Below are 26,005 nucleotides of genomic sequence, written 5' to 3' on the forward strand. Positions count from 1 at the left end.
CTAATTCTATTAAAAGTAGTTATGAAGATAGTTAAAAAAATAAGTTCCTAGATACCAGGTTAAGAATCTCTGGGCCAGATGATCTAAAAGATCTCTCCCAATCCTAATTGCTAAGATCCTATTCATACTCCCCTGGTCCAACTCAAGAATTCCTTCCCTACCCCTACCTTGTGAAATTGTACCCATGATATTCAGAGGCCCCTTAGTTGTCTGTGCTCCTCCTACAAATTGCGTTCATATTTTGTATATCTCTAGGATTTACTAACCCGATTATACATTGTAAGTACTACGTAGGCTCCTTGAGGGTAGGAACCATTTTGTTTCTGACTTTGCATCCTCCTCATTTAGCACAATGCCTAGCACAGTCAGTGCTTAATAAATGTTGACTGACTCATTGGTTACCAGTTTGTAACTATATACAAAAAGTCACTCAACTATATACAAAAACTCATATTGTGCTAACTGTCCCTTTGACCCAGTGATATCCCACTATTAGCAACATATCACAAAGAGATCAGAGACTGAGGGAAGGGATTTATATGTAAAAAATATTTTATAGTGGAACTTTTTTTTGTTATAGTAAAGAACTGAAAAAAAGTAGGCACCTATCACTTTCAGAATGATTTAACAAAGTATGGAATATGAGTATGAGGGAATATATCATGGTACCGTAAGACATGATGAAAGAGATGATTTAGAGAACTATAGAAAGAATTGTATCAAATCATTCAGAATGAGTGAACAGAACCAGGAAAATAATTTATGTAATGTAAAAGAAAACAACTTTGAAATACTTAAGAGCTTTGATTAATTAGATGATCGATCAATACTCCTGAAGACTGGGGATGAATCGTGCTTTCCAAACCTCGGCATAGTGGTGACAGACTGGAAGTCCACTAGAAGTGGAACATAGTAGGTGCTTAATAAATGCTTGTTTCTTTCCTCCCACTCTCCCTTCCTTTCTTCCTTTCCCTTTCTTCTTTCTTTCCTCCTTCCCTCTCTCCCTCCCTTCTCTTTCTTTCTCCCTTCCTTCCTTCCTTCTTTCTTCTGCAACACCTCCAACAAGTAGTCCTCCAGCCATTGCTTAAAGACCTCCAACAAGGAAGAATAAAAATATACATTTTGATTCTCTCTCTCTCTCACTCACACACACACACACACACACACACACACACACACACACACAAATGGACCTAGCCAATATAAACACAGTACCTTTAGTTAAGGGCCATTGGTTACAGCTTGAAATAGTGGAAGATGGGGGGGGGGTGGAGCCAAGATGGCGGCTGGTAAGCAGGAACTAGTGTGAGCTCCCTAACGAGTCCCTCCAAAAACCTATAAAAAATGGCTCTGAACCAATTCTAGAACGGCAGAACCCACAAAACAGCAGAGGGAAGCAAGGCTCCAGCCCAGGACAGCCTGGATGGTCTCTGGGTGAGGTCTATCCCACACGGAGTTGGGAGCTGGGAGCTGGGAACGGAGTGGAGCAGAACACAGCCTGAACGGCGTGGACCATCCAGACCAGAAGCCGGGCGGAGGGGGCCCTAGCGCCCTGAATCAGTGAGCTGCGGCAGCTACCAGACTCCTTAACCCACAAACACCAAAGACTGCGGAGAAGGTTAGTGGGAAAAGCTGCAGGAATAGAAAGAGTTCGAGGTTCGGCTTCCAGCCCCAGGGGCAGCGGAGGTGGGGCAGCTACAGCTGTTGTTACTTCCGGCTCCAGGCCCACCTGGTGGGAGGAATTAAGTGGTGGATCAGAGCAGGAGTGCACGGCCTGCTGAAGATCTAAGCCCAGTTCGGGTTGGGGGTTGGGTAAGGAGCAGTGCTGGTGTGGCAGAGCTGGCACCTCCCCCCCAAACGTGGAACATAGAACTCTCTAGTCTACAAGCAGTCATACCCCACTGAAAAACTCAAAGGTCAAGTTAGTTGGCTGGGAATATGGCCAGGCAGCGAAAACGCACCGAGATTCAGTCTCAGACTTTGGATTCTTTCTTTGCTGACAAAGAAGACCAAAACATACAGCCTAAAGAAATCAATAAAGTGCAAGAGCCTACACCAAAAGCCTCCAAGAAAAACATGAACTGGTCCCAGGTCATGGAAGAGCTCAAAAAGGATTTGGAAAAGCAAGTTAGAGAAGTAGAGGAAAAATTGGGAAGAGAAATGAGAAGGATGCGAGAAAACCATGAAAAACAAGTCAATGACTTGCTAAAGGAGACCCAAAAAAATACCGAAAAATACACTGAAGAAAACAACACCTTAAAAAACAGACTAACTCAAATGGCAAAAGAGCTCCAAAAAGCCAATGAGGAGAAGAATGCCTTGAAAGGCAGAATTAGACAAATGGAAAAGGAGGTCCAAAAGACCACTGAAGAAAATACTAATTTAAAAATTAGATTGGAGCAAGTGGAAGCTAGCGATTTTATGAGAAATCAAGATATTATAAAACAGAACCAAAGGAATGAAAAAGTGGAAGATAATGTGAAATATCTCCTTGGAAAAACCACTGACCTGGAAAATAGATCCAGGAGAGATAATTTAAAAATTATTGGACTACCTGAAAGCCATGATCAAAAAAAGAGCCTAGATACCATCTTTCAAGAAATTATCAAGGAGAACTGTCCTGATATTCTAGAGCCACAGGGCAAAATAGAAATTGAAAGAATCCATCGATCGCCTCCTCAAATAGTTCCCAAAAAGAAATCTCCCAGGAATATTGTCGCCAAATTCCAGAGCTCCCAGATCAAGGAGAAAATACTGCAAGCAGCCAGAAAGAAACAATTTGAGTATTGTGGAAACCCAATCAGAATAACCCAAGATCTGGCAGCCTCTACATTAAGAGATCAAAGGGCTTGGAATACAATATTCCGGAGGTCAATGGAGCTAGGATTAAAACCTAGAATCACCTACCCAGCAAAACTGAGTATCATGCTCCAAGGCAAAATATGGATTTTCAATAAAATAGAGAACTTTCAAGCTTTCTCAGTGAAAAGACCAGAACTGAATAGAAAATTTGACTTTCAAACACAAGAATCAAGAGAAGCATGAAAAGGCAATCAAGAAAAAGAAATTGCAAGGGACTTACTAAAGGTGAACTGTTTTGTTGACATTCCTACATGGAAAGATGATGTGTATGATTCATGAGACCTCAGTATTAGGGTAGCTGAAGGGAATATGTATATATATATGTTTATGTATATATATGGATGAATGTGTATGTATGTATATATCTATGTGTGTATGTATGTGTATATATATATATATTATATATATATATATATATATATATATATAAAGAGAGAGAGAGAGAGAGAGAGAGGGAGAGAGTGGACACAGGGTGAGTTGAAGATGAAGGGAAGATATCTAAAAGAAATAAAATCAAATTAAGGGATGAGAGAGGAACATACTGAGAGAGGGAGATAAGGAGAGATAGAATGGGATGGATTATCTCCCATAAAGGTGGCAAGTGGAAGAAGTTCTGTGGGAGAAGGGGAGAGGGCGGATGAGGGGGGAATGAGTGATCATTGCTCTCATCAGATTTGGCCTAAGGAGGGAATACCATATATACCCAATTGGGAATCTTACCCCACAGGAAAGAAGAGGGAAGAAGATAAAAAAAAATGGGGGGGGATGATGGAGGGGAGGGCAGATGGGGGTAGAGGTAGTCAAAAACAAACACTTTCGAAAGGGGACAGGGTCAAGGGAGAAAATTCAATAAAGGGGGATGGGTTGGGAAGGAGCAAAATATAGTTAGTCTTTCACAACATGAGTATTGTGGAAGGGTTATACATAATGATACACAAGTGGCCTATGTTGAATTGCTTGACTTCTTAGGGAGGGTGGGTGGGAAGGGAAGAGGGGAGAGAATTTGGAACTCAAAGTTTTAAAAACAGATGTTCAAAAACAAACAAAAATGTTTTTGCATGCAACAAGAAAATAAGATACACAGGCAATGGGGCATAAACATTTATCTTGCCCTACAAGAAAGGAAGGGAAAAGGGGATGGGAGGGGAGTGGGGTGACAGAGGGGAGCGCTGACTGGGGAACAGGGCAACCAGAATATACGCCATCTTGGAGTCGGGGGGAGGGTAGAAATGGGGAGAAAATTTGTAATCCAAACTCTTGTGAAAATCAATGCTGAAAACTAAATATGTTAAATAAATTAAAAAAAAATTTAAAAAAAAAAAGAAAAAAGAAATAGTGGAAGATACTGGAGACAGGGAGACCAGTTGGGAGTTGCTATAATAATCCAGGAGAAAGGGAATAAGGGCCTAAGGTAGAGGAATGACAGTAAGAACAGAAATGAGAAAGCAACTGTGAGTGATGTTGAAGGGCTAGAATCATTAGAAATTTCCACTTGATTGGATGTGGGGAAGAGTTAGAAATAATACCAAAGTTTCAAAACTGAGTGTCTTGGAGAACTAAGTCATCAATAAAAGGAATGTTGAGGAGACAGACAGGTTGTTTTTGGAGAAGATAATCCATTGCTGGTAAAATGAGAGTCTTGAGTTAGCCTCTGAGTTTCCTCCAAAAAACCTGAGTCAACTTTTTTTCTCTAATATTTGTAGGTCTTAAGAAGGAAAGACCTTTGTCAGTATAAGAAATATTTTGTGGAGAAGTAAATGCCACAGATTGGCAGTTGGGCATTTGGGTCAATAAATGTTTAAGTACCTACTGGGTGTAAGTCACCTGGGATAAAGAAGCAAAAATAAAATAAAATAACAGCTTACATCCTACCAGGAACCTCTGGTACAAACCAGATTTTCTGAAATATCTAGTAATGAAAATAAAGAGAGGGACAAGATAATGATAGAGAGATTATGAGGGTAAAGAGAAGCTTTAAAAACATTTTAGACTGGCCTTATGTCTTTGCCTATTTTGTCTCCTGAAAAAAAGCCTTCCTAGGTAGAACCAGGCTTGCCAGTTTAGTGAGCGTTGCTAGGGAATGTGAGACATTGAAAGCAATCATGGCAGTCAAGTAGACTTTTACTCATTGGTAATGGGACCAGTGACATTTTGACATTGGCATTGGAAGAGAATCCTGGGATGAAGAGGGACTTGGAGCAGAAGCCACCTTGGTTGAACTGGATCCAAGCAGTAGGAAGGACATCGGGAGTTGGGGGGAGGAGGGTAGTCAAGAAGTCACAAGACAGCTTTATTTTAGAAACCATATTTATTCTTCAGGGGGAGAAAGTCCAATACTTTCGTAGAAATGATTTATCTGGGAGTGGTACTCTTCAGTCTTTTGCTTCTGTTTCAGCCTAAAGATGTACTCTTGTACCCACTTGCTTTTGGGGTCGGCACAGACCTCGTGACCTTTATGGGTGAGGAAGCTGGAGTGTGAGAAGCAGAAGAAAGAATAAAGAATTTAGTGCAGGATTTCCTTCCCCAAGACAGTTCACAGGCCTTTCTACTTCCTATGACCATTGTCTCTACACAGAGCTCTAAGACTGCTTCAATTCCCAGGTGGTACTCTGCATGAAGTGCTGGACCTGGGGTGAGGAAGAGCTATGTTCAAATCCTGCCTTTGATACTTACTACTTATGTGACCCTGGGGAAGTGATTTCAGCCTCAGTTTCTTCAACTGTAAGGTGGGGAGTACCTACTTCCTAGAGTGGAGATGATTAAATCAGAGGACATGTGTAAATCACTTTGTAAACCTTAGAGAGCTATAAAAATACTAGTTATCTTCCTCCTCCTCCTCCTCTTCCTCCTTCAGTGACTCCATGGGAATCCTCTCAGAAAACCCTCCTGGTCTTCCTCTGCTCTCTCCTCCTTCCCTTTCCAGTAGGAAAGCTTCTGCTCCTACTAGGATTTGAGAGGCAGCAGTGGGAGGAGAAAGAAGGTTCTATTTGGCCTTAAAACACCTTGTTTCATATCCATGTTCTGCTACCTACTCTCTGAGAGACCTTGGGTAAGTCACCCTCACTGCTTGGGGTTTAGTTTCTCCATATGTAAAATGAAGGGGTTGGACAACATGGTTTCTAACGTCCATTTCTATTCTAGATCAAGGATCTTGTCATCATGCCTGTGCCTCTGCAGAGCCCAGGTCAGAAACCATGGGAGATCCTTCTATAGCTCTTTCCCTCTCTCTGATATGCAGCATTATCACCAGCTCCAAGACCACTGGGCACAACAAATGGAGATTATTTTGTCCTAGACTCCTGGCACACATTTCTCCTACATCACTCCTCCAATCCTTTTTACTTCTAGTGCCTTCCCTCTGTTGATAATTTTCTATTTATCCTGATAATTGCTACTTTATTCATATTTGTTTGCATGAGTGTTAAAATCACATGTTGTTCTGGTCTCCCTGTTTGCCCTACCCCCAACCCAACCCTGTCAGTACAGTAAATTTTATAGGGAGTCAGTATAAAGGGGTAATACCAGGAAATCAGTTGGCAAAAGGGAAATCTGGAACTCACATACAATTTGTCCCAAAGATCAAAGAGCATAAATTACAAATTGTATCAAATATTAACTAAAATTCATATCCTGGTACTATATCCTCAATCGGGGAAACCAGCTAGGATCTCTGTTAAGGTTCTGGTCCTCTGATATGTAAATTCCAGGTGAAATTCAGATCTTCATGGCTCCAGACCAGCAAAACATCAGAAAGGTGTTGATAACTCTGAGATATGACGTTGAAGTTTTACCTATGACTTTGAGATGAATTGGGTATCTTAATGAACCAACCCCAAGCTGGCACAGAAAGCAGTTGGTCTGTTTCCCTAAAAACCTTATAAAATGAGACCTCAAATCCCTGCCCCCTCCTCCCAAGCCATCTTTCCTCTCCATTGGATCCATGCTACCTGGTGATCCCAACTCTAATCCAATGTTATGTGGGTGGTTCTCTCTGCCTCTCCCCCTTCTCATGCCATTCCCCACACTCTCTGCCTTACTTCACCATCCCATCTATTCCTACACTGTCTACTTCTGTACCTCTCACTTGTCTCTGCCTTTCTGTGCTTTGCTTTTTTCTCCCTCTGTTTAAATAAAATGTGATTGCCACTCTGTTTCTTCCCTCCAATCATGCTCTTTCCTGGCAAGTATTCAAAGAACCAGGTGTGCCTGACCCTGTTTCATACTTTCCTAAATTAATGATCAATTCAGTATGTTTGTCTCCCTCATTGACTGTGAGTTTCCGGAGGGCAGGGACTATATTTTGACTTTCTTTGTATTGCCGGCACTTAGCACAGTGCCTGGCACGTAGTAGGTGCTCAATAAATGCTTATTGACTGAATGAATTAATAGTGGCACAAAGTTCAGCTTCAGTCAACCCTCCCCCCAGGGACTGCTTCTCCTTCTGAATCTTTCCCTATTCCTCCCTGCACACTCCTCATTTCCTTTTCTCCAGATAGAAGTTGTGGAAGTGCCACTCACATGATGCCTGGCTTGTGGCAAAGGCTGCTGGTCTCATAGAAGTCTACCACGAGGCTATATGGGATCCGGCGGTGGGCATAAAAGTGGCAGCAGGCATTTGGAATGTCATATCTAGCTGTAAGGAAAGAGATGATATGAGGATGCAACTCTCTGAATCCAGGCAAGCGCCACCTGATTCTTCTAGCTCCTGAGACAGTCAGTGAAGGAAGAGATGGTTCGGCATTTCTTGTAGGAAAGAATTGGGAAGACCAAGGCCTACATTTCTTCCTTCTCTTACTCTCTTCTTCCTCCACCTCCTTCATCTCCTCCTTTTGTTCCTAATTTTATTTCCATTTCTCTCTCCTCCTTTCCCAACAATTCCTTTTCTCTTTTTCCAGGAGACTGGACTATGATGCTGTAGTAAAGGGGAATAGAGGTTCAATGTGGGCCATACATAGGCCCACTATTAGAGGAGGGTCCATCACCCAGAAGAACCTTGAACATTCCCTGAGAGGACTTCACTGGGAGATAGGAAAACTAGTAGGACTTGATTGGGTTTCTTCTTATCTCTGCTCCTTGAGAGTTATGTCATCTTGGGCAAATTATTTATGTTCCAATCTGTAAAATGGGGCTACAATCCATGGTATAGTTGAAAGATTACTAGATTCAAAGTTGGAAAACCTGGTTGAAAAACCCCACTTTGTCACTTACTATCTTTGTGATTTTGGACAGGTCACAATCTTTCTGGGCCTGTGAAAGGTTAAATGACTTGCCCAAAGTGTGTGTCAGCTTGAACACAGGTTTTCCAAAGGAATATTGTTACATAAAAGATGGACCCTTGTTTCATGGAGAACTTTGGAGTTCAGATCTGGTCTTAGACACTTACTGGCTATGTGACCCTGGGCAAGTCACTTAATTTCTGTCTGCCTCAGTTACCTCATCTGTAAAATGAGGCTAACAATAGCACCTGTCTTCTATTGGGTTATTGTGAAGATCAAATGAGATAGTCTACAAAAATCTTTGCAAACCATAAGTCCTATGTAAGTGGTAGCTGTTTTTAAAACGTGCTGTGTTCCCTAGGCGATATATAGGCTCCTAGTACTTTGTGTATACTCCTCTAGGGCAGATCTATGGGAAGACATGGACAAGAGTCACAAAGTACAAGCAGGCATGATGGTTTGTGGTCTTCTTCATTAGAAAGAATGCTTGCATCATGGAGATCACAGATGCATTGGAGTATTGAAGATACAGTTAAAGTTTTAGTTTATGAGGTTCTTTCACAGAATTTACTTCCTGATCTTCTCAGCTCATTCCTCTGAATGTCTCGTTTTCCTTTCCTGCTTCCTACCTAAGTGACTCAGTGGATAGAGTGTTGGGCCTGGAGTGAGGAAGACTCATTCATCTTCCTGAGTTCAAATCCAGCCTAAAGCACTTGCTAACCATATGACCATGGGCAAGTCCCTTAATCCTGTTTGCTTCAGTTTCCTCATTTATAAAAAGAGTTGGAGAAGGAAATGGCAAACCACTCCAGTATCTCTGCCAAGAAAACCCCAAATGAGGTCATGGAGAATCAGACACAACTGAAAAAAAGACTTAACAACAGCTCTGGCTTCTCTCATTAGTATGTAAACTCCTTGAGGGCAGGGACTGTCTTACTTATATTTGTTTATCTAGCACTTAGCACAGTGCATGGCACATAGTAAGTGCTTAATAAATTATCTATCTATCATTTATTTATTTATCTCACCTCATTTAATCTTTTTCACAACACAATGAGGTAGGTAGTATGGGGAATTTTTATTACCTCCATTTTACAGATGGATGAGAAAATTGAGGTTCACAGTGACTTGCCATGAATCACACAGCTAGTAAGTGATGGTGCCGAGACTCAAACTCAAGGTGTTTGCCAGCCCAGAGCATCCTGAGCTTGGACCCAGGAGACCTTGATCCCTTGTCAGAGTTTGCAGGGGTTATGCTCTCCTACCTCAGGAAATATACACAGGGCAACCCTTCCCACATACCCCAGGGTAGGCTGGTCCATCTCATGCCACTTTTCCAAGATCCAAAGAGCTGTATTTAGAAGGAAGCAGGAGAAGAACCCCCTGCCTTCTCAGGACAGAAAAGGAGGAGAGGACAACCCTAATTTCATAGCAGCCCAAGTAGTTTTGTCAGGGATGATTGCCACAGATCCCATGTTCATCATTAACCTCTGACATCCCAGGCTTTTTCTTCACAAAGGGCTAATCAAAAGGAAAGAAAATAATCAGACTCACCAAACTCTTTAGTTTCAAAGCTGAAACCAGTTACTGAAATGATGAGGATGGAGAGGAAAGCCAAAGAGACCATGGTCCTCGGAGGTGGGAGGAGAGCACTTTCAGGAGCATTCCCAGAGCTCCCAGGGCTCTTGTTTTGACAGCTCATGCCTAGGCTTGGACTACCCTCTTTATAGGCAGTAATGGCTGAGAAGGAGCAGGATGAGAATAACTTCTCAAACTAGGTAGGAACAGGATATGGTTCTTTGAAAGTACTGACGGTAGCACAATTTTTTTCTGAAATAAGGGAAGTGAGATTGGAATGAATGAGGAAGTAGAAGACTAAGTGATGACTCTGGATTTCCAGCTCTGGACATGTCTAGGTCAAATCATGGGGGAATGTGAATGAGTGAGTGTGTGTGTGTGTGTGTGTGTGTGTGCGCGCGTGGTGCATATACACACACACCCTTTCCTTCATCTTTAAAATTTGAATCCCCTCGGAATGAGACCTTCCTCAGAAGTGGGCCATGAATAGACTGAGCTGAGGCAGGGATGAGCTAGTAAGTATTTAACCACTGGCTCACCAACAAAAAGCATGAAGGACACATTTTTAATCTTTTTTTCTATCACTTTCTTAAGTTTAGGAAAAAAACCAAAACAATAAATCAAGCCCTAATTTATAGCATTTGCCAATTTTAGAAGGTGTAAATGCTCACGCTGAAAATTTAACAATTGTCTTTCAGAAGCCCAGAATAGCTGGCTCCAACATACCACTGCCTGAGGAGCTTAAAATATTAGAACTTGGGTGTGCTTTCTGACTGCTCGGGAGGGAGACAGTAGAGGGTGTGGGGAGGTAAATGCATTTTGAGGCTCAGGGTCAAGAAGACCTAAATTGTTATCCCCCTTCAGTTATGTACTTGCTGGTGACTGCAGGCAAATCATCTACGCTCACTAAGCCTCAGTTTACTCATCAGCAAAATGGAGATAATAGGAACACATACTGCTTGTGAGGGAGGATGAAAAGAGATAATGTACGCAAAGTACTTTACAAACCTTAAAATGCTATATGAAGGTTGGCTATGGGTGGTGGTGGTAGTCTAACCTCTGATATCTTAAGCCTGTCTCACCCTGGGTTCTTTCACTTCCTCTTAGCCTTGGGGTGAGCATTTTCTGATTTCTGTTCCAGTTGACCTCTTCTCCCAAACTCAGAAATGACCTGTCATTTTCTTTTCCTCACAACCACACTCTTCAGGATTTCCCTATTTCTATCAAGGGTATCACCATCCTCTCCATCCTTCAGATTCCCACCCTCAGTCATCCTCAAATTTGCCTTCTTTGTCACTCTGCATATCCAATTAGTGGCCAAGTCTTGTCAATTCAACAAGATAAGGGACACTTTGCTGCCTGTTCTTGTCTTGAAGTTAAACGGCAGCTCTTTCCAGGGCAAAGCTGCCTCCTGCATTGTAAGTCGAGAATTGTAGTAGGTGGGAAGGAAAGGAGACATAGAGGAATCCAGGGCTTAGGCAGTGGGTTTGCAGTCCTGATTGTCCCAGAACTTATCTTTGTTGCCAACTTAACTGTTCTGTATGTTGCAGTTCCTCAGGGTAAAAATGCTCTGCTATGAATAGAAAAAAAATTTGAGAACTACTGATATACACATCTTTAAGAAAGTGCAAAATGGATACAAATTTATTTATAGGGCAAAGTGCTAGCAGCTTGGGGGATTAGGAACGTCTTCACATGGAACTTGAATTGAGCTTTGAATGAAAGAAAAGATTTAAAGAAAGCAAGGTGGAGGTGAAAAGGGAGTCCGTTCAGGGCATGAGGGGACAACCTGGTGAGAGATGGAATGCTTTTAAAATTTAATTTAATTTTTTTGTTTTTTTAAAATACATTTATTTATTTATTTTTAGTTTTCAACATTCACTTCCATAAGTTTTAAATTTTTTCCCCCTCCTTCCCTTCCTCCTCCCCAAGATGGCATGCAATCTGATATAGGCTCTACATATACATTCCTATTAAACATATTTTCACATTAGTCATGTTGTATAGAAGAGTTAGAACAAATGGGAGTAACCAAGAGAAAGAAAAACAAAAAACAAAATGAAAAAAATAGTATGCTTTGATCTGCATTCAGACTCCATATTTCTTTTTCTGGATGTGGATGGCATTTTTCATTTGAAATTGTTTTAGGTCCTTAAAGTGCTGAGAAGTGCTAAGTCTATCAATCAAAGTCAGTTATAGTGCACTGTGGCTGTTACTGTGTACAATATTTTCCTGGTTCTGCTCACTTCACTCAGCATCGGTTCATATAAATCTTTGCAGGCTTTCCCAAAGTCTGTATGTTCATCATTTCTTATGGCACAACAGTATTGATGGAATGCTTTTTATGAGGAATAGCTGAAGGCCAGTTTGGTTGGACTGTATAATGTATGATGGGGAGTAACATAGAATAAGACTGGAAAGGTAGGTTGGAGTCAGATTAGAACCAGCGGAATTTATTGAGCTAGCAAGTGACATCGTCAGAAATTTAGGAATAGCACTGGGGTAATTGTGTGGGGAATGAACTGGGGAGAGGAAATACTTGATGAGGGGAAACCCACTGGAGGAAGAGCCATTCGCTAAGAGATGATAATCCTATACTCTCACATACTCTGTTTTTGTCCTTGTACCCATAGAGCTTATCATAATGCCTGGCACATAGTAGGAGCTTAATGAAGTTTTTTCAATAAATGAATGAAATTGGCATTATTATTATTTTGAACATAACCAGACCTTTGTTGACAAATGAAAGTCAGCAGGAGGCTCTGGGAAAATGTGGATCTCTATGGGATAGTCCTTTACTTTCTTAATATTTATTAGAGGTTTTCCTTTCTCTATTTCATCTCATATTTCTGGAGCTTGGGTGTCTTTCTCCAGAATCACAGAATGTTCAAGTGAGGAGCCATTTGGAGCCATTCAGTCTGAGCCTTTCTTTTTATAGGTGAGGAAGAAGAGGTTCAGAGAGGCCTGTGACTCGTCCAAGGTTACGTGGGGAGTTTAGACCTGGGTCTTGCAGGTTTTCAGGCTCTTCTGGGGCAGTCTGTGAACATCACGTAACAGTGTGCCCCATTTAGACTTCAGTAAGGTTGAAGGTCATGAGAAGCAGTACCGAGGCATTGAAAAATAAAGGGGAAGTCTTTTTGCATATGAAAGAAACATTCCACATCCCAGAGACAGTCTGAGGCTTGGATTACTTAACTTTATGTGATTAGGCAAAGCAAAACCAATGACTTTAGGACAGTACATAGCTGGCTTCCATTCCTTTGTCTCCAGCTACCCGTATGCATGAGGCTTGCCTGGAATCTGGGAAGGGAATGGGCTCTGTAAATAACCTGAAGAAATCCTGATCTGACCAAGATGCAGATTTTGAGGAGGAAGGCCAAAATGGCAGCTCTGTCCAGGGCAAAGCCACCTCCTTCATTGAAAGTCAAGAACTCTAGGAGGTGGAAGGAAAGGAGACATAGAAGAATCCCAAGGCCCAGGCAATGGGTTTAGAGTTCTGATTGTTCCAGAACTCATCTTTGTTGCCAACTTGTGTTCTGTGTATTGCAATTCCTCATGGGGAAGAATGTTGCAAAAAACTGAGGCTTGTCCTCTTCCACTACCTGCTGCTCAGAGGTGACAAACCTTAGAGATAAGGTCCAAGGCTTCTGTTAATTCCAGGTCAAGTGTGGATGCCCTTACTGAAATAGCAAAGTGGCACTCTAGCTGAGAGGAACATTGTAATCCCCAGCCCAGTCAGAGGCTAGACAGGGTAGAGCCTGCAACTGCCCATTGAAAAGTGAGCCCAGGGAGGCCAATAGATGATCAGAGACACCATGTCCTCTGAAGAGATCCTAGGAATGCTCAGACTAGTGTGGCAGCTGTGACTCAGCAGCCAAATGACCAACTGTGCCCACACCAGCAGCAGCTCTGCTGAGGAGACAAACAACCTCACTGGTCCATCCCAGGAGCAGCAGAGCCTGGTGATAATTTGGTTCAACAGCTGAACAACCTGTTTGGCCCACCCCAGCAGCAGATCGACCCATCTAGTTGAGACACTACTCTCCATGAAGAACCATCTGAGCGTAGCAGCAGAGTGATTTGTACATCATTAATATCCTACCTTGCACTGAACTTTCTAGAGAAAGACTATCAAGGTCCTACTATTCCAGAGTTGTGAGTTGCATTGGCCCATATATTCCCCATTGTGCTTCATTACCATTGTACTTGAATTTTGTAACTATTCTGCCTTGCCTCCACCCCTTCCCCAGATCTCTGCTGACTCTGGATGGGAGAGAGTACCCCCAGAATTGTTATCCTTCATAACTATTCTTCTTGCTAGGCCATCTGAGTAAATACCTTTTCTAAAAACTATTTGAGTCTGCTGTCTGATTGTTAAGGGGAAATAGAATGATGAGGGCTCATTAGCCATAGGGTTAGGAGTAGTCACCTCTAGGATTACCTCTAGAACTTGGGGTAGCTGTCGCCCTTCTGGGGATACAATCTGCCAGAGCCAGAGTGGGTCAAGGAAGTGATCCTGGAGCTAGTGCAACAGTTTCAAGGAGGCGAATTTATGTTTGATATAAGGGACAAGCTTCTTAACAATTGGAGCTATTCCAAAGTGGAGGGGCATATCTCATAGAGCAGTGAGTTTTCCCTTGATGGAGGTCTTCAAAGAAAAGCTTTAGTCTTTGTTGGGAATACTATAGTCAATATTCTTGCTGAGAAAGTGTGGGACAAGATGGTCTCCAAGGTATGTTAGAATTCTCAGATTCTGTATTCATGAACTTATTTCTTCTATGTTGGGTTAGGCTTTCTAGGCTATTGATTTTCTGTAAGTCTATAGCCAAACCAGGGGACTTCTAGAATGATCGTCTAAGGTGGTCCTGTTTCAACTTAATGGTTCTCAAATAGAGCTCTATTGATTCTTGCCTACAAAGACAAGTTCCCGAGAAGCCTGACTTATTTAGCCATAGAATCTAGGCTCTTGAGATGGAAGGCACCTTCAAGTTCATTAGTCCCACCCTTTATTTAAAGAGGAAGAAGGTGGGGCAGCTATGTGATGCAATGAGTCATCAGCCCTGGAGTCAGGAGGACCTGAGTTCAAATCCGGCCTCAGACACTTGATATACTTACCTTGGGCAAGTCACTTAACTTGTGACTTTGGGCAAGTCACTTAACCCCAATTGTCTTGCCTTCCTCCCTCCAAAAAAAAAAAAAAAAGAGGAAGAAGGTAAGCTACAAAGAAGGCAAGCAGCTTACTGGAGGTCATGTAAATAGTGAGGAGCAGAGCTGGGATTTAAGCCTAGGTCCTCTGATTCTGAGCTGAGCAGCTAGGTGGTTCAGTAAACTGAATGCTGCATCTGGAATCAGGAAGTCCTGAGTTCAAATGTGACCTCATACACTTACTAGCTGTGTGACCTTGGGCAAGTCACTAAAGCCTGTTTGCTTCAGATTCCTCATCAGAGGAAATGGCAAACCACTCCAGTATCTTTGCCAAGAAAACCCTAACCTTCATATGACCCAACCATGTTAAACAGTGTTTTCTACATCAATGAGGAGTAATGTATCCCTCATCAATGAGGAGGAGTAACGTATCCTTCCATAAAGAACACAAAGCAGAGGCTGCCCCTCTCCTACATTGGTGAGAGGAGCCTGGTATACATAGGCACAAAGATTCCCCAGGAGGTCAGATGACAGGACAAAGTATTCAGGAGTTCAGATTGCCCTTCCTTTTCCATCTAATTGTGTTTCCCTAACTTCCCCATATAATTCCTAACAGTCAGAGGCCTTGATTTTTTTCAAACATACAGATAAAAACCAAATTGAGTCCTATTAAGTCAAACATAAGTTTATTTTTTAGGAATCATATGTAGTCTTCCGCTAGGTAAGGAAACATAAGTTTATTTTTTAGAAATCATATGTAGTCTTCCCCTAGGTAAGGGAACATGTTTATTTTTTAGAAATCATACTTCGTAAGGGGCACTATCTGCAAAGGGAAGTGTTGTCTGAGGATCGTATTCCCCAGTCGTCTTGAGGATTGCCTCTGGCTGTGGGGAAATGACACAGTCTCCAGCATTCCTTGGGTGGACACAGACCTGGCGTCCTTTGTTGGTGATGACACTGCAGTGTGAGAAGAAGGTGAGAGAAGATGTAGAATTCAACCCTGGGCTTCTCTTCCCCAAAAGAGCTCACAGACCTCCCTGCTATCCACATCTATCATCCCCAAACAGTGTTTCAAGACCCTCCCTTAATCCCTCACTTCTATTCTCTCTATGACTCCATGGGGGTCCCTTGAGAAAACCCTTCTGGTCTCTCTTTCCTCTTCTCCCTCTCCTTCCCTTTTCAATAGGAGCAGATCCCATTTGGAGGCTGAGTGGAAGGACATCCCTGTGAGAAAGAGCACTGGGTTTGGAGTCAGAAGACCTGGATTCAAATCTAGCCACTGTCCCTTACTACCTGTGATGTTGGGCAAGATTCTTCTCCTCTGGGTGTCAGTCCTCTCATGTGTAAAATGACTAATTGGCCATTGAGTTCCATTCTGGCTCTAAATCAATGTACCTATCATTCTACCTGGACATATTGGGTCCAGTTCAGGTCAAAAGCTATAGAGGTTCCTCCTCAGCTCTCTCTTTCCAGCCCCAACACCAGCCCTATGGCACTCTGGGTACAATAAATGGAGCTTATTTTGTCTGGGAGTCCTGGTGTGCCTTCCTTTTCCATAAGTCCCAAACTTAGCAAGGGCTCAAAATTCAATAAACCATCTTTCTCTATCCTCTATCATCGGGCCCCCCTGAGGGGCTGCTTCTCCCTCCCAAGACCTTCCTGGCTTGTCTCCAGCAGCTCCTTTTCTCCTTTCCCTCAGATGTGGGCTATGGAAATACCACTCACACAACTCCTGGGTTGGCACACCGGCTACTGGTCTCATAACAAGCAACTACATTGCGAATCTTGCGAGAGGCATACTGGAAACAGCAGGTTTCTGGGCTGTCATGTCTCCCTGTAAGAAAAGAAGCAAAGTGAGGACACAATCATTTTGAATCTAGGCAATCCTAAAATGATTCTCCTGACCCCTGAGAAAGTCATCAGAGGAAGTATTTGTGGAGTATTTGAGAAATGAGTCTGGAGGACATAAGTCAATCAATCAACCAACAAGAATTTGTTTGCTTCCTATGTTATGTACCAGGCACTTTGCTGAGTAGTGAAGCTGTAAAAACCAAAGCAAAACAAATAATCCCAGCCCCATTCCAGTAATGTTAGAAAACCAGATTTGTACATTCTTGGGTTGGAGTACTTGCTGTCATTGGGAAACAGGCTGCTGCCTCCCATTTACTGTAAATGTTTTAAAAAACAACAGCTTACCTTCTCCCGTTCTCAGTAATATTCCAAAAATCTCTGACATTGGCTTGTTCTTACCCAATAGTTCTTTTGGTACCTGGGAATATAGTTCATCTGGGCATTTTTGGGTCCCTTTTGTGATCCCAGCTCCTAGAACAGTGCCTGGTACATAGTAGATGCTTAATAAATACTTTTAAATATTTTAAAGTTGACATTGGTTATTTTGTGCTCTTCTTACGTAACTTTTTTTTAAAAGCTAGTGTTCCATTTTTCTGATGACATAGGAACATAGATGTAGAAATGGAAGGAATCCTTGAGGTCATTTAATCCAAGTACCATAGATCCTCTTAATGTAGAGCTAGGGCTCTTTCCATGGTACCAGGCTATCTCTCCTTCTTTGTCATAATTCTGTGCTATGCCATAAGATGTTGCTGCTTACTCATACCCACTATGTACCTCTCCATTGCCCTTTGGGTCTGAATTCTTCAGAGACTTTAGTGTTACATGTCTTACAGACAGGCAACATGATTGGAAGAATGATCTTTTGGGTTGGAAGCCTTCAATTGGGGTGTAAGCATCCCAATGTGGAAACTCCCTCCACCCAGGCAGACCAACGCTGGTCTTGCTTAGAGTCTTAGAGTTGCCAGGGTAACTGAGAAGTTAAATGAATTGTTTATTGGTATACAGATAATACAGAAGCAGGACTTAAACCCAGGTCTTACTGATTTTATAAAGCTGGACCTTTGTTTCAAGAAGAAGTTTGGGGTCATTAGAGTTGTGTGGTTTCCCAAAAGCAATCCAGCCTGGGTGCTCCATCTCTATCCAGTTGAGAAAGCCTCCAAATACTTTGGGAATGAATTTATGGAAAGGCATGGACAAGAGTCCTTCAGGATGTGAAAGCAGGAATGAGTTGATGTCCTCCTCAATGGAGAGAGTGTTTGTTCACATCAACGAGATCTTAGGTCCACTTAGGAGTCATATTGGCAATTTTAAAGTTTTTAACAATCAGCAAAGCACTTACACAGATAGTACCTAATTTTTTTTAATCACAACCCTATGAGGTAAGTAGTATAGGGATTATTATTCTCATTTTACAGATGGGGAAACTGACACTAAGGGAGTGAAGTGACTTACCATGGGTTAGTGCACTGCAACCTTGTCCCACCTGTTCCTCTCCTTTCCCTACCTGTGACTGTGCTAGGGCAGCCCTGAACAGCCTGAGCCTCTCAATCAGTCAGTCAATCAGTCAATAAGCATATATTAAGTGTCTACTGTATTCCAGGCACTGTGCTAAGGGCTAGGGATAAAAAAGGAGGCAGAAAAACAGTCCTTGCCTTCCAGGAGCTCACAGGCTTATGGGGGAAACAACATGCAAGCAAGGTATAGATGAGGTTAGAAAAAATCAACAGAGGGAAGGCACTAGAATTAAGAGGGGTTAGGAAAGGTTGGGACTTGAAGGAAGCTAAGAAAGCCAGGACTTCCTTGTCCTGGGTCAGAGTATTCAAGGGCTATGATTTCCCACCTTGGGAAAGACACCTGGACAATGTCTTCCCATGTGCCCTGAAAATAGGCTGGTCCATTTCATGCCACTTTCTCAAAAGTCAAAGGGATGGACTTTGAGTGGGGCAGGAGAAGAAGCCCCTGGCCACCCTGGATGGAAAGGGAGAAGGGGCTTGCCTTTCAATTTTGCAGCAAGGCCAAGAAGGCCCAGAGCAGAGAAAACAACTAGACTCACCATGCTTCTTGGCTTCCAAGCTGAGGCCAGGTACCAAAATGAGGAGGATGGAGAAGGCCACCACGGACACCATGGTCTTTGGATGTGGAAGGAGAACACTTTCAGGAATAGACTCAGAGCTCATGGGCTTCCCACTGCCTGGCAACCCTGGGCATGGACCCTCTCTTTATATGCACTTGATGACTGAGGAGGAAAAAAGATGAGATAACATCCTTAGCTTGGATACGACAAATTCTTGAAAATGCTGAGTTACACAATCTTTCTGAAAAAAGGGAACTAAGATTTGAAGAAAACAGGACATAGAGGATGGAGTTATGACTCAGGATTTACCAACCTAGAGAGTATCCGGGATTATTCACCCCAACCTCCTTCCTCCTCTCATAAACACACATACATTTCTATTGCTAATGGAGATTTATTCAGTCCCCTAAATATGAGACCCTCTTTCAGAAGGGGTCCATGAACAGGGAAGGCTGAAGGTGACTCCCTTAGCCTTAGATGCTCTTTTAGAATGTATTTGAATATGCTTTGACTCTATTCCATTGTATTGCAGTAGAGAGAATTGTGGGATGGTAGATAGAGTGATGGGCTTAAGTCAGGAAGATCTGGGCTCAAATATTCCCCCAGACACCTACCGGTTGGGACCCCCTGGGCAAGTTGCTTCATCATTCTGAACATCAGTTTCTTCATCTGTGAAAGCGGCATAATAATAGCCATGCTACTTACCTCATCAGTTTCTTTTTGGGGGGGATGGGGTGGCAGTTGTGAATTTTCTTTTGGAAGGCATGTAAAATTTATTTTTCCATCAGCCATGTTGAGAAAGAAAATAAAAATAATGAAAGGAAAAATATGTTTCAATCTGCATTTAGAGATCATCAATTCTCTCTCTGGAGGGTTCTCTATCACTCTGGCTTTCATTGATAGGCCAACAATAAGTCCCAGCCCAAGCTGGATCATTGGTCCCCGATTGCTCAGAGTGGATGTAAATAGCAATTGTTTCTATTTTGGCCGGAAACCCTGAAGGTCTTCCTCTCTCAGATACGTATATGTGTGTGCACACATACATATACATACATATGTGTATATATATATGTATGTATGTATGTGTAGATACATACATATATGTGTATATATATATATATATATAAACTAGGTAAAAGAGGCCATTCTTGGCCTCATTTCTTACCTAGCCTTAATCACTAGATGGACATTACCTCAGTCAAACTGAGACCTGTTAAAGAACTCAGCTTCAAAAGGCCAAGGTCTCCCACTACATCTAGGGCCATCTCCAGTCATCCTGATCTATATCTTGCCACTGGACCCAAATGGCTCTAGAGGAGAAAGTGAGGCTGGTGACTTTGCACAGCCCTGCCTCACTTAAATCCAGTTCACTTGCAAGTCAAGACATCACCCTCCTGATGTCATGGTCCTCTTCGAGAATGAAGGACCAACAACACCAACTATACCATCATGTCATCTGTAAAAAGTCTTAGTTTTGTTTCCTTGTTGCCTATCTTATAAGTTTCTCATGAGAACCAATTGAAATAAAGTGAATAAAGTGCTTTGCAAACCTAAAAATGACATATAAAGTTAGCTAGTATTTTCTATCAGCTTATCAAACACTAACCTTTGAAAAACATATGGGTGGAAATCTAGTGTATCTACTTGATTTAATTGATTTATTTCTCTTTTTTACTTAGTACCAGGTAGTTTGTAACTGCTTTGTATTTTGTTTTTCTTATTCTTATTTCAAACTTAAAACTTTTTTTTCCTACCCTATCCCCATCCTTTCTATTCTACCCCTGATCTTATTGGAAAGATCTCTAATGCTTCTCTTTTATATATCAATCAATCAACATTTTTAAAGTGCTTACTATGTGCTAACATAATGCTGATTCTTGGTTTTAGATAGATACTATTGACCATGAAGATCCAATTACTTATTTCTTTATAAGAAGAATTGTGTTGTAGTGGAGAGGAAACTAGCCTTAGAGTTAGTCAGATTGGAATTCATGTCCTGTCTTTGACACATATTTCCTGTGTGAAATGGGCAAGTCTCCCTCCCAGAGTTCATCTCTTTGAGGGTATAAATTGCCACAAAGTTGTCAACTTACATTGGCAGAGAGAATTTCCTCATTTGGCATTTCCCAATGTCAGTGAAATTGGAGGCATAGTCTCTATCCCCATCTATCAATTTTTGCTCTTTATAATATCTTTAGCAGAAATGGTGACTGTCTTTCATTCTCGAAGAGGACCAGAATGACATCACTATGTTGGTGACAAGTGTCCCAACTGTGGTTGATCCGACCAGTATAAGCTCAGAAGACTCTTCCCCAGGTTGGGCAGCAGAAATGGTATTATTTTTTGTCAGAAGCTTTTTCTGTTTCTTCTTGTATGTCATGCTATTTTTGCTTAAAGGTTTCTTAATGTTTGCCCTGATAAATCTACCTTGATCATTCTATTTTATTGCTGTAGCCTCTTTGCTGATATTCTATTTAATCTTTTTGCATCTATCTTCATTGTAAGTCTATAGTTTTTAATCTTTTGTATCTATATTCATTAGGGTTGTTAGTCTATAATTTTTTCATTTTTATTCTGTTTCACCTCTTCTTGACTTATGTATCAATATCATATTTGTATTATACAAACATACAATGATATCTACTTTGCATGTATCTTATACATATCTTTTAACATGTATTTTGTAAGAGAATTGTTTTTTAAATGTTTAATAGAATTAACTTGTAAACACATGTGGTTTTGACTTTTTTTTGGTGGGGGAGCTCATTTATAGCTTAATTTCTTTTTTCTGAAGTTCAGTTATTTAAATTTTCTATTTCTTGTTCAATTAATCTGGATTATTATTATTTTATAAGTATTTATCTATTTCAGTTTTCTTCAGTTTTGCTGTCATATAATTGGGCAAAATAATTTATTTTATTTCTTTATTTGTTGAAAACTCTCATTTTTTCATTTTTGATATTGGCAATTTGGTTTTCCTTTCCGTCAAAAAATTAGATTACCTAATGTTTTATTTTTTTTATTAGTTTTCTCTCAAAGCTTATAGATTTTTTTCAATTACAATTTTAATTAACATTTTTTTATTAATCTATGATTTTCAGAATTTATATTTCTGTGTTTAGTTGGGAGTTTTTACTTGTTTTTATAGATATTTTCTAGTTGTAAGCCCAATTCATTGACCTATATAATCTCTCTTTAATTGATTAAAATGTTTAAAAATATGAACTTTACCTTAAGAGCTGCTTTGACCAAATGCTACAAATTTTGGTTATCATTTTCATGAAATTATCTGTTGTTTCTATGATTTGTTCTTTGGCTCACATATTTTTTAGTATTAAATTATTTAGTCTCCTTTTAGATTTGAATGCCTTATTCAAAGGCCATTTATTGAAAACCATTATTATTACAGTGAATGTTTAATGTTTATATTTTTCTGCATTTGTTTATTAGATTTTTGTCCTAGTATAATTTTTATAAAAGTGTCATATACAGTTCACACACACACACACACACACACATCAATCACTAGAGAGCTATCATGTATTATTTTTCTAAATCTATTCAGGTCTTTACTTCTTTCTTATTTATCTTTTTGTTAGGTTTGTCTGGGTCTGAAATAAATACATTGAGGTCTTCAGAACTTCTTATTGCCCTTAGGATAAATATAAATCTCCCAATATTTAAAGCCCTCTACAAATTAGTGACTTTCTAGATTTATCTCATTTTACTCTCCTTTGCACACTCTACCAATTGACCTAGTAAGCTGTTTCCTGAAGTTAGCATTCCATCTCACATCTCCTTATATTACCATGGGATTTCCTTCAGGCCATGAACTTGTTTCTTATCTGGCAGCTTATAATAATACAACACAATGCAATCAATATTTATTAAGCACCTACTGTGGCATGTGATCAAAGCTGTCCAATCCTGGCCCATGCATATCGATTAATCAATCCATATTTAGTAAGCTCCTGTGCTAAGAGCTGGGATACAAAAAAGAGGCCAAAGGCAGTCTCTGCCCTCAAGAAGCTCACAGACGACATGGAAACAAAACAAGCTATGTGCAGGGCAAATTTTGTTGTTGTTAATGTTCATTTGTGTCTGACTCTGTAATCCCTTTTTTGGGGTGTTCTAGGCAAAGATACTGGAGTGCTTTGTCATTTCCTTCTCCAGCTCATTTTACAGATGAGGAAACAGGATAAAGAGGAGATAATTAACTGAAGAATGGTCCTGGAATTAAGAGGGGTTGGGGAAGGCTTTCTGTAGACAGTGGAATTTTAGTTGAGACTCTCTGGTGTCCCTTAGGGCTTGGTTCAGATGCCTTGGGCTACTTAAGCTTTTTCCACTCTGGCCAGTTGTTAGTAAAGACTCATTCCTCAAATGCCCTGGTATTTTTTCCTCTGCATGCTGTGTCCTCTAAGTAGGATGTGAACTCCTTGAGAGCAGTCACTGGATGGTTTTGTCTTTTTATGCCAACACTTAGCACAGTGCTTGTAAGAGCCATTTCATCTAAGTTTGGTGAATTGAATTGCCTAGAACTGAATGCCAGGGACCAGGGGCTTCCTAGAGCCAGGCTTGGGCTGCTCTGTGCTTTAGCAGAATCATGGGCAAGGAAAGAAGGGAAACAGCAGGGACCAGATTATAATGCCTTCCCTCAGCTGGAGGCTGGAAGTATTGGGCTATGGTGAGATTGATGCAATCAGAGAAATGGGTCAAAGCAGGCTCTGTTTTCCCCAGAATTTTATCCACTGGTCAAGACTATTTTTCTCATACATAGAGACAAACCCAGACAATTCAGAATCAAAGGCTCAGCGTGACTTTTAATCCTAGTCCCATCCTTGTGTGACTCTGGGAGAGTTAGCTAACTTCTCTGAGACTAAGTTTCCTCATCTATAAAATGGGATAAAAATTTCTATACTACCTACCCTATGGAATAATAATAAGGACCGAATCAGATGGTCTATGAAAGTTATTTTGTACTGCACTCCACTGGGTCTGTGATCTCACTAATGGGGGCAGTCACTCCAATCACAATGATCACACCCATCTATGCCTGTCCATCCTGTAAGACTCTTGTCTGTGCCCTCCCATAAATCCACCATGGAAGAGTCACCATGGTGCAGAAGCCTTCCTCTGCTGAGAAAGATGGAGCTTACAAGACAGATTACCTATGGGAACTCATAGAGTTCTTTAAATGACCCCAAGACTCTCTCAGAAACAAAGCCCGTCTTTTCAATGCAAATATGCTTCCTGAAAATCTGAGTTCTAGTCCTGACTCTGGCCTCATGTAACCATGAGCATATAATTTCACCCCAGCAACTTCTCTAACATAAGAAGTGAGATGGTTGCTAGACTGCATCAGCACAGGGAGTCTTCACACCAGGAAGTGCCAACCGTGATAAACTCGAAGATCCAGGAAGCCCCTCACCAGAAAAAGCCCTTGTCTTGGTAACTGCAGCTGCTGATCATGGACCACAATCATCTCTTAAAAACTGAAGTGAAAGATGACCCAAGAGGGACTGAATAGCTCTCCCGGGGACTTGGGGCAGCCACACCCTGTTACAGCATACAAAATAGTTCCAGAGACACAAGAAGAGAAATCCTGGGGCTGAGAGAAAAGGGCTGGATTGGGGGGTCAGAGGAGGTCCTGGAGCAAGATACTGGCTCTGTCTGGAAAGAAAGAAAGGAAGAAGGAGAGAGAAAGAGGAAAGGAAAGAAAGAGGAAGGGAAAGAGAAAGAAAGTGAAAAAGAAAGAAGAGAGAAGCAGGAAGGAGCTGGCATTGGGAAGTAGCCCTTCAGGGAGGCTGGGAAGCTAAGGCTACAGAAGGGTAGGTCTCAGGCCTTTGTACCCCTGCTAAGTGCAGAAAAGGGAAGAGATTACAGAGGATGGCAAGCCAGGGCTCAAAAAACATATTTTAATGTGTATTTGTTGTACCTAGAAAGGTGATGGGGTGGTGCTCTGGATGGGCACAGGAGAGAATGAGAAAGCAGAGCAGGCTGTGCCCTGCAGAGGGACAGGCAGGATCATGGGATCTTAGATATCAGGCTAGGAGGGACCTTGGAGACCCTCTCAACCCTCTTACCTCCTCCCCCACTTTTTTGGAGAGGAGGAAGCTGAGGACCAGGAAAGAAAAGTGATGTGCCTAAGACAATATTGATAGTAAGAATAAGAGAGGGAGGTAAGCTGAATTTGAGCACAGGTACTCTTACTATAACCTAACCCTTTTACTGCTTCCTCAGGCACCTCCTAAGGATTCTTCTAATGGGAGGAGAAGAGGATGCTGGTGAAGAAAGAGAGCTCAGGAAGGTTTTCTGATCGAACCTCCAGGGAGTCATTGAGGGGCAGACACAGACACTGAGGAGGGTCTGGAAATACTGTGGGAGGTGATGATCCTGAGATGAATAGGCTGGGTCTGATGGGTAGAAAAGGCAGGAAGACTGTGGGGGCCACATTGGGAAGAGAAGTCTGGGGCTGAAATCTTCACCTTTTATATCCTGCTTCTCCTAGTTCAGCATCACCATGATGAGGGGCCACAAGGTCTGTGCCAACCCCGAAGAGCAAAGGGTGCAGAAATAAATCACCAGACTAATGCAGGAGAAGATGAATACTTTGACATTTATCTATGGAGGAAGAATAGTTTTGTATTCAAAAATTAAACAGCCTTGGACTTACCAGGATACTAGTTGTCAAAAGAGATATTTACTGATATTTCTTGTGTTTTCTTTATCTACGATTCTCAATTGCAACATATCCCTCCCTCCCTCCTCCGCATGATTTCAGAATCACATGAGGGCCAAAGAAAGAAGAGACAACTCTGCACTTATTGTGGGAAAGAATCTGAAGGACCTAAGCACATTTCTCCTCTCCTCCTCTTCCTTGACTTCATCTATCTCCTTCTTTTCCACCTTTGGCTTCTTCTCTTCTTGTCCCAATCTTTCCCTGCCTCTCCTCTTCCTTCTTTTCTCTCTTCCGCTTCTAACAATCCTATTTTCCCTTCCCTCACATACTATCCTGGGGGAGTGGGCTGTGAAGAAAGGGTCAATGGGAGCCATAATAGGATTGGGATTATATGCCCTGCTAGTGGAGGGTCCATCACCCAGACAGGCTTGGACACTCCCTGAGAGAAACCCAATGCATGAGACAAGATTGGACAGCCTTGGTCACACCCCCGGAGGGACTGGAGAACTTGACTGGGAAGTGAGAAATCCAAGTTTCCTTCTTGTCTCTCTGCCCCGCCCGCCCCAAAGACTTCTCTTAGAACAAAGACTGAAAAAG

General features: G+C 41.6%; 2 protein-coding genes across 2 annotated transcripts; both read right to left on the reverse strand.

The window, feature by feature from the left end:
* Window positions 1–5,151: 5,151 nt before the first annotated feature.
* LOC118857252 (C-C motif chemokine 3-like) lies at window positions 5,152–9,836 on the reverse strand. The gene is made up of 3 exons (XM_036767921.1): window positions 9,633–9,836; window positions 7,381–7,495; window positions 5,152–5,330 (listed from the first exon to the last, which is right to left on the reverse strand). The coding sequence occupies exons 1-3, from the start codon at window positions 9,778–9,780 to the stop codon at window positions 5,171–5,173; spliced, it is 423 nt and encodes a 140-aa protein (XP_036623816.1). The 5' UTR covers window positions 9,781–9,836; the 3' UTR covers window positions 5,152–5,170.
* A 5,634-nt stretch (window positions 9,837–15,470) lies between these two features.
* LOC118856113 (C-C motif chemokine 4-like) lies at window positions 15,471–18,906 on the reverse strand. The gene is made up of 3 exons (XM_036766209.1): window positions 18,709–18,906; window positions 16,527–16,635; window positions 15,471–15,758 (listed from the first exon to the last, which is right to left on the reverse strand). The coding sequence occupies exons 1-3, from the start codon at window positions 18,830–18,832 to the stop codon at window positions 15,602–15,604; spliced, it is 390 nt and encodes a 129-aa protein (XP_036622104.1). The 5' UTR covers window positions 18,833–18,906; the 3' UTR covers window positions 15,471–15,601.
* Window positions 18,907–26,005: the final 7,099 nt, after the last annotated feature.

The sequence above is a fragment of the Trichosurus vulpecula genome, chromosome 7 (genome assembly GCF_011100635.1).
Source record: "Trichosurus vulpecula isolate mTriVul1 chromosome 7, mTriVul1.pri, whole genome shotgun sequence".
In the NCBI taxonomy this organism is placed as follows: Eukaryota; Metazoa; Chordata; class Mammalia; order Diprotodontia; family Phalangeridae; genus Trichosurus; species Trichosurus vulpecula.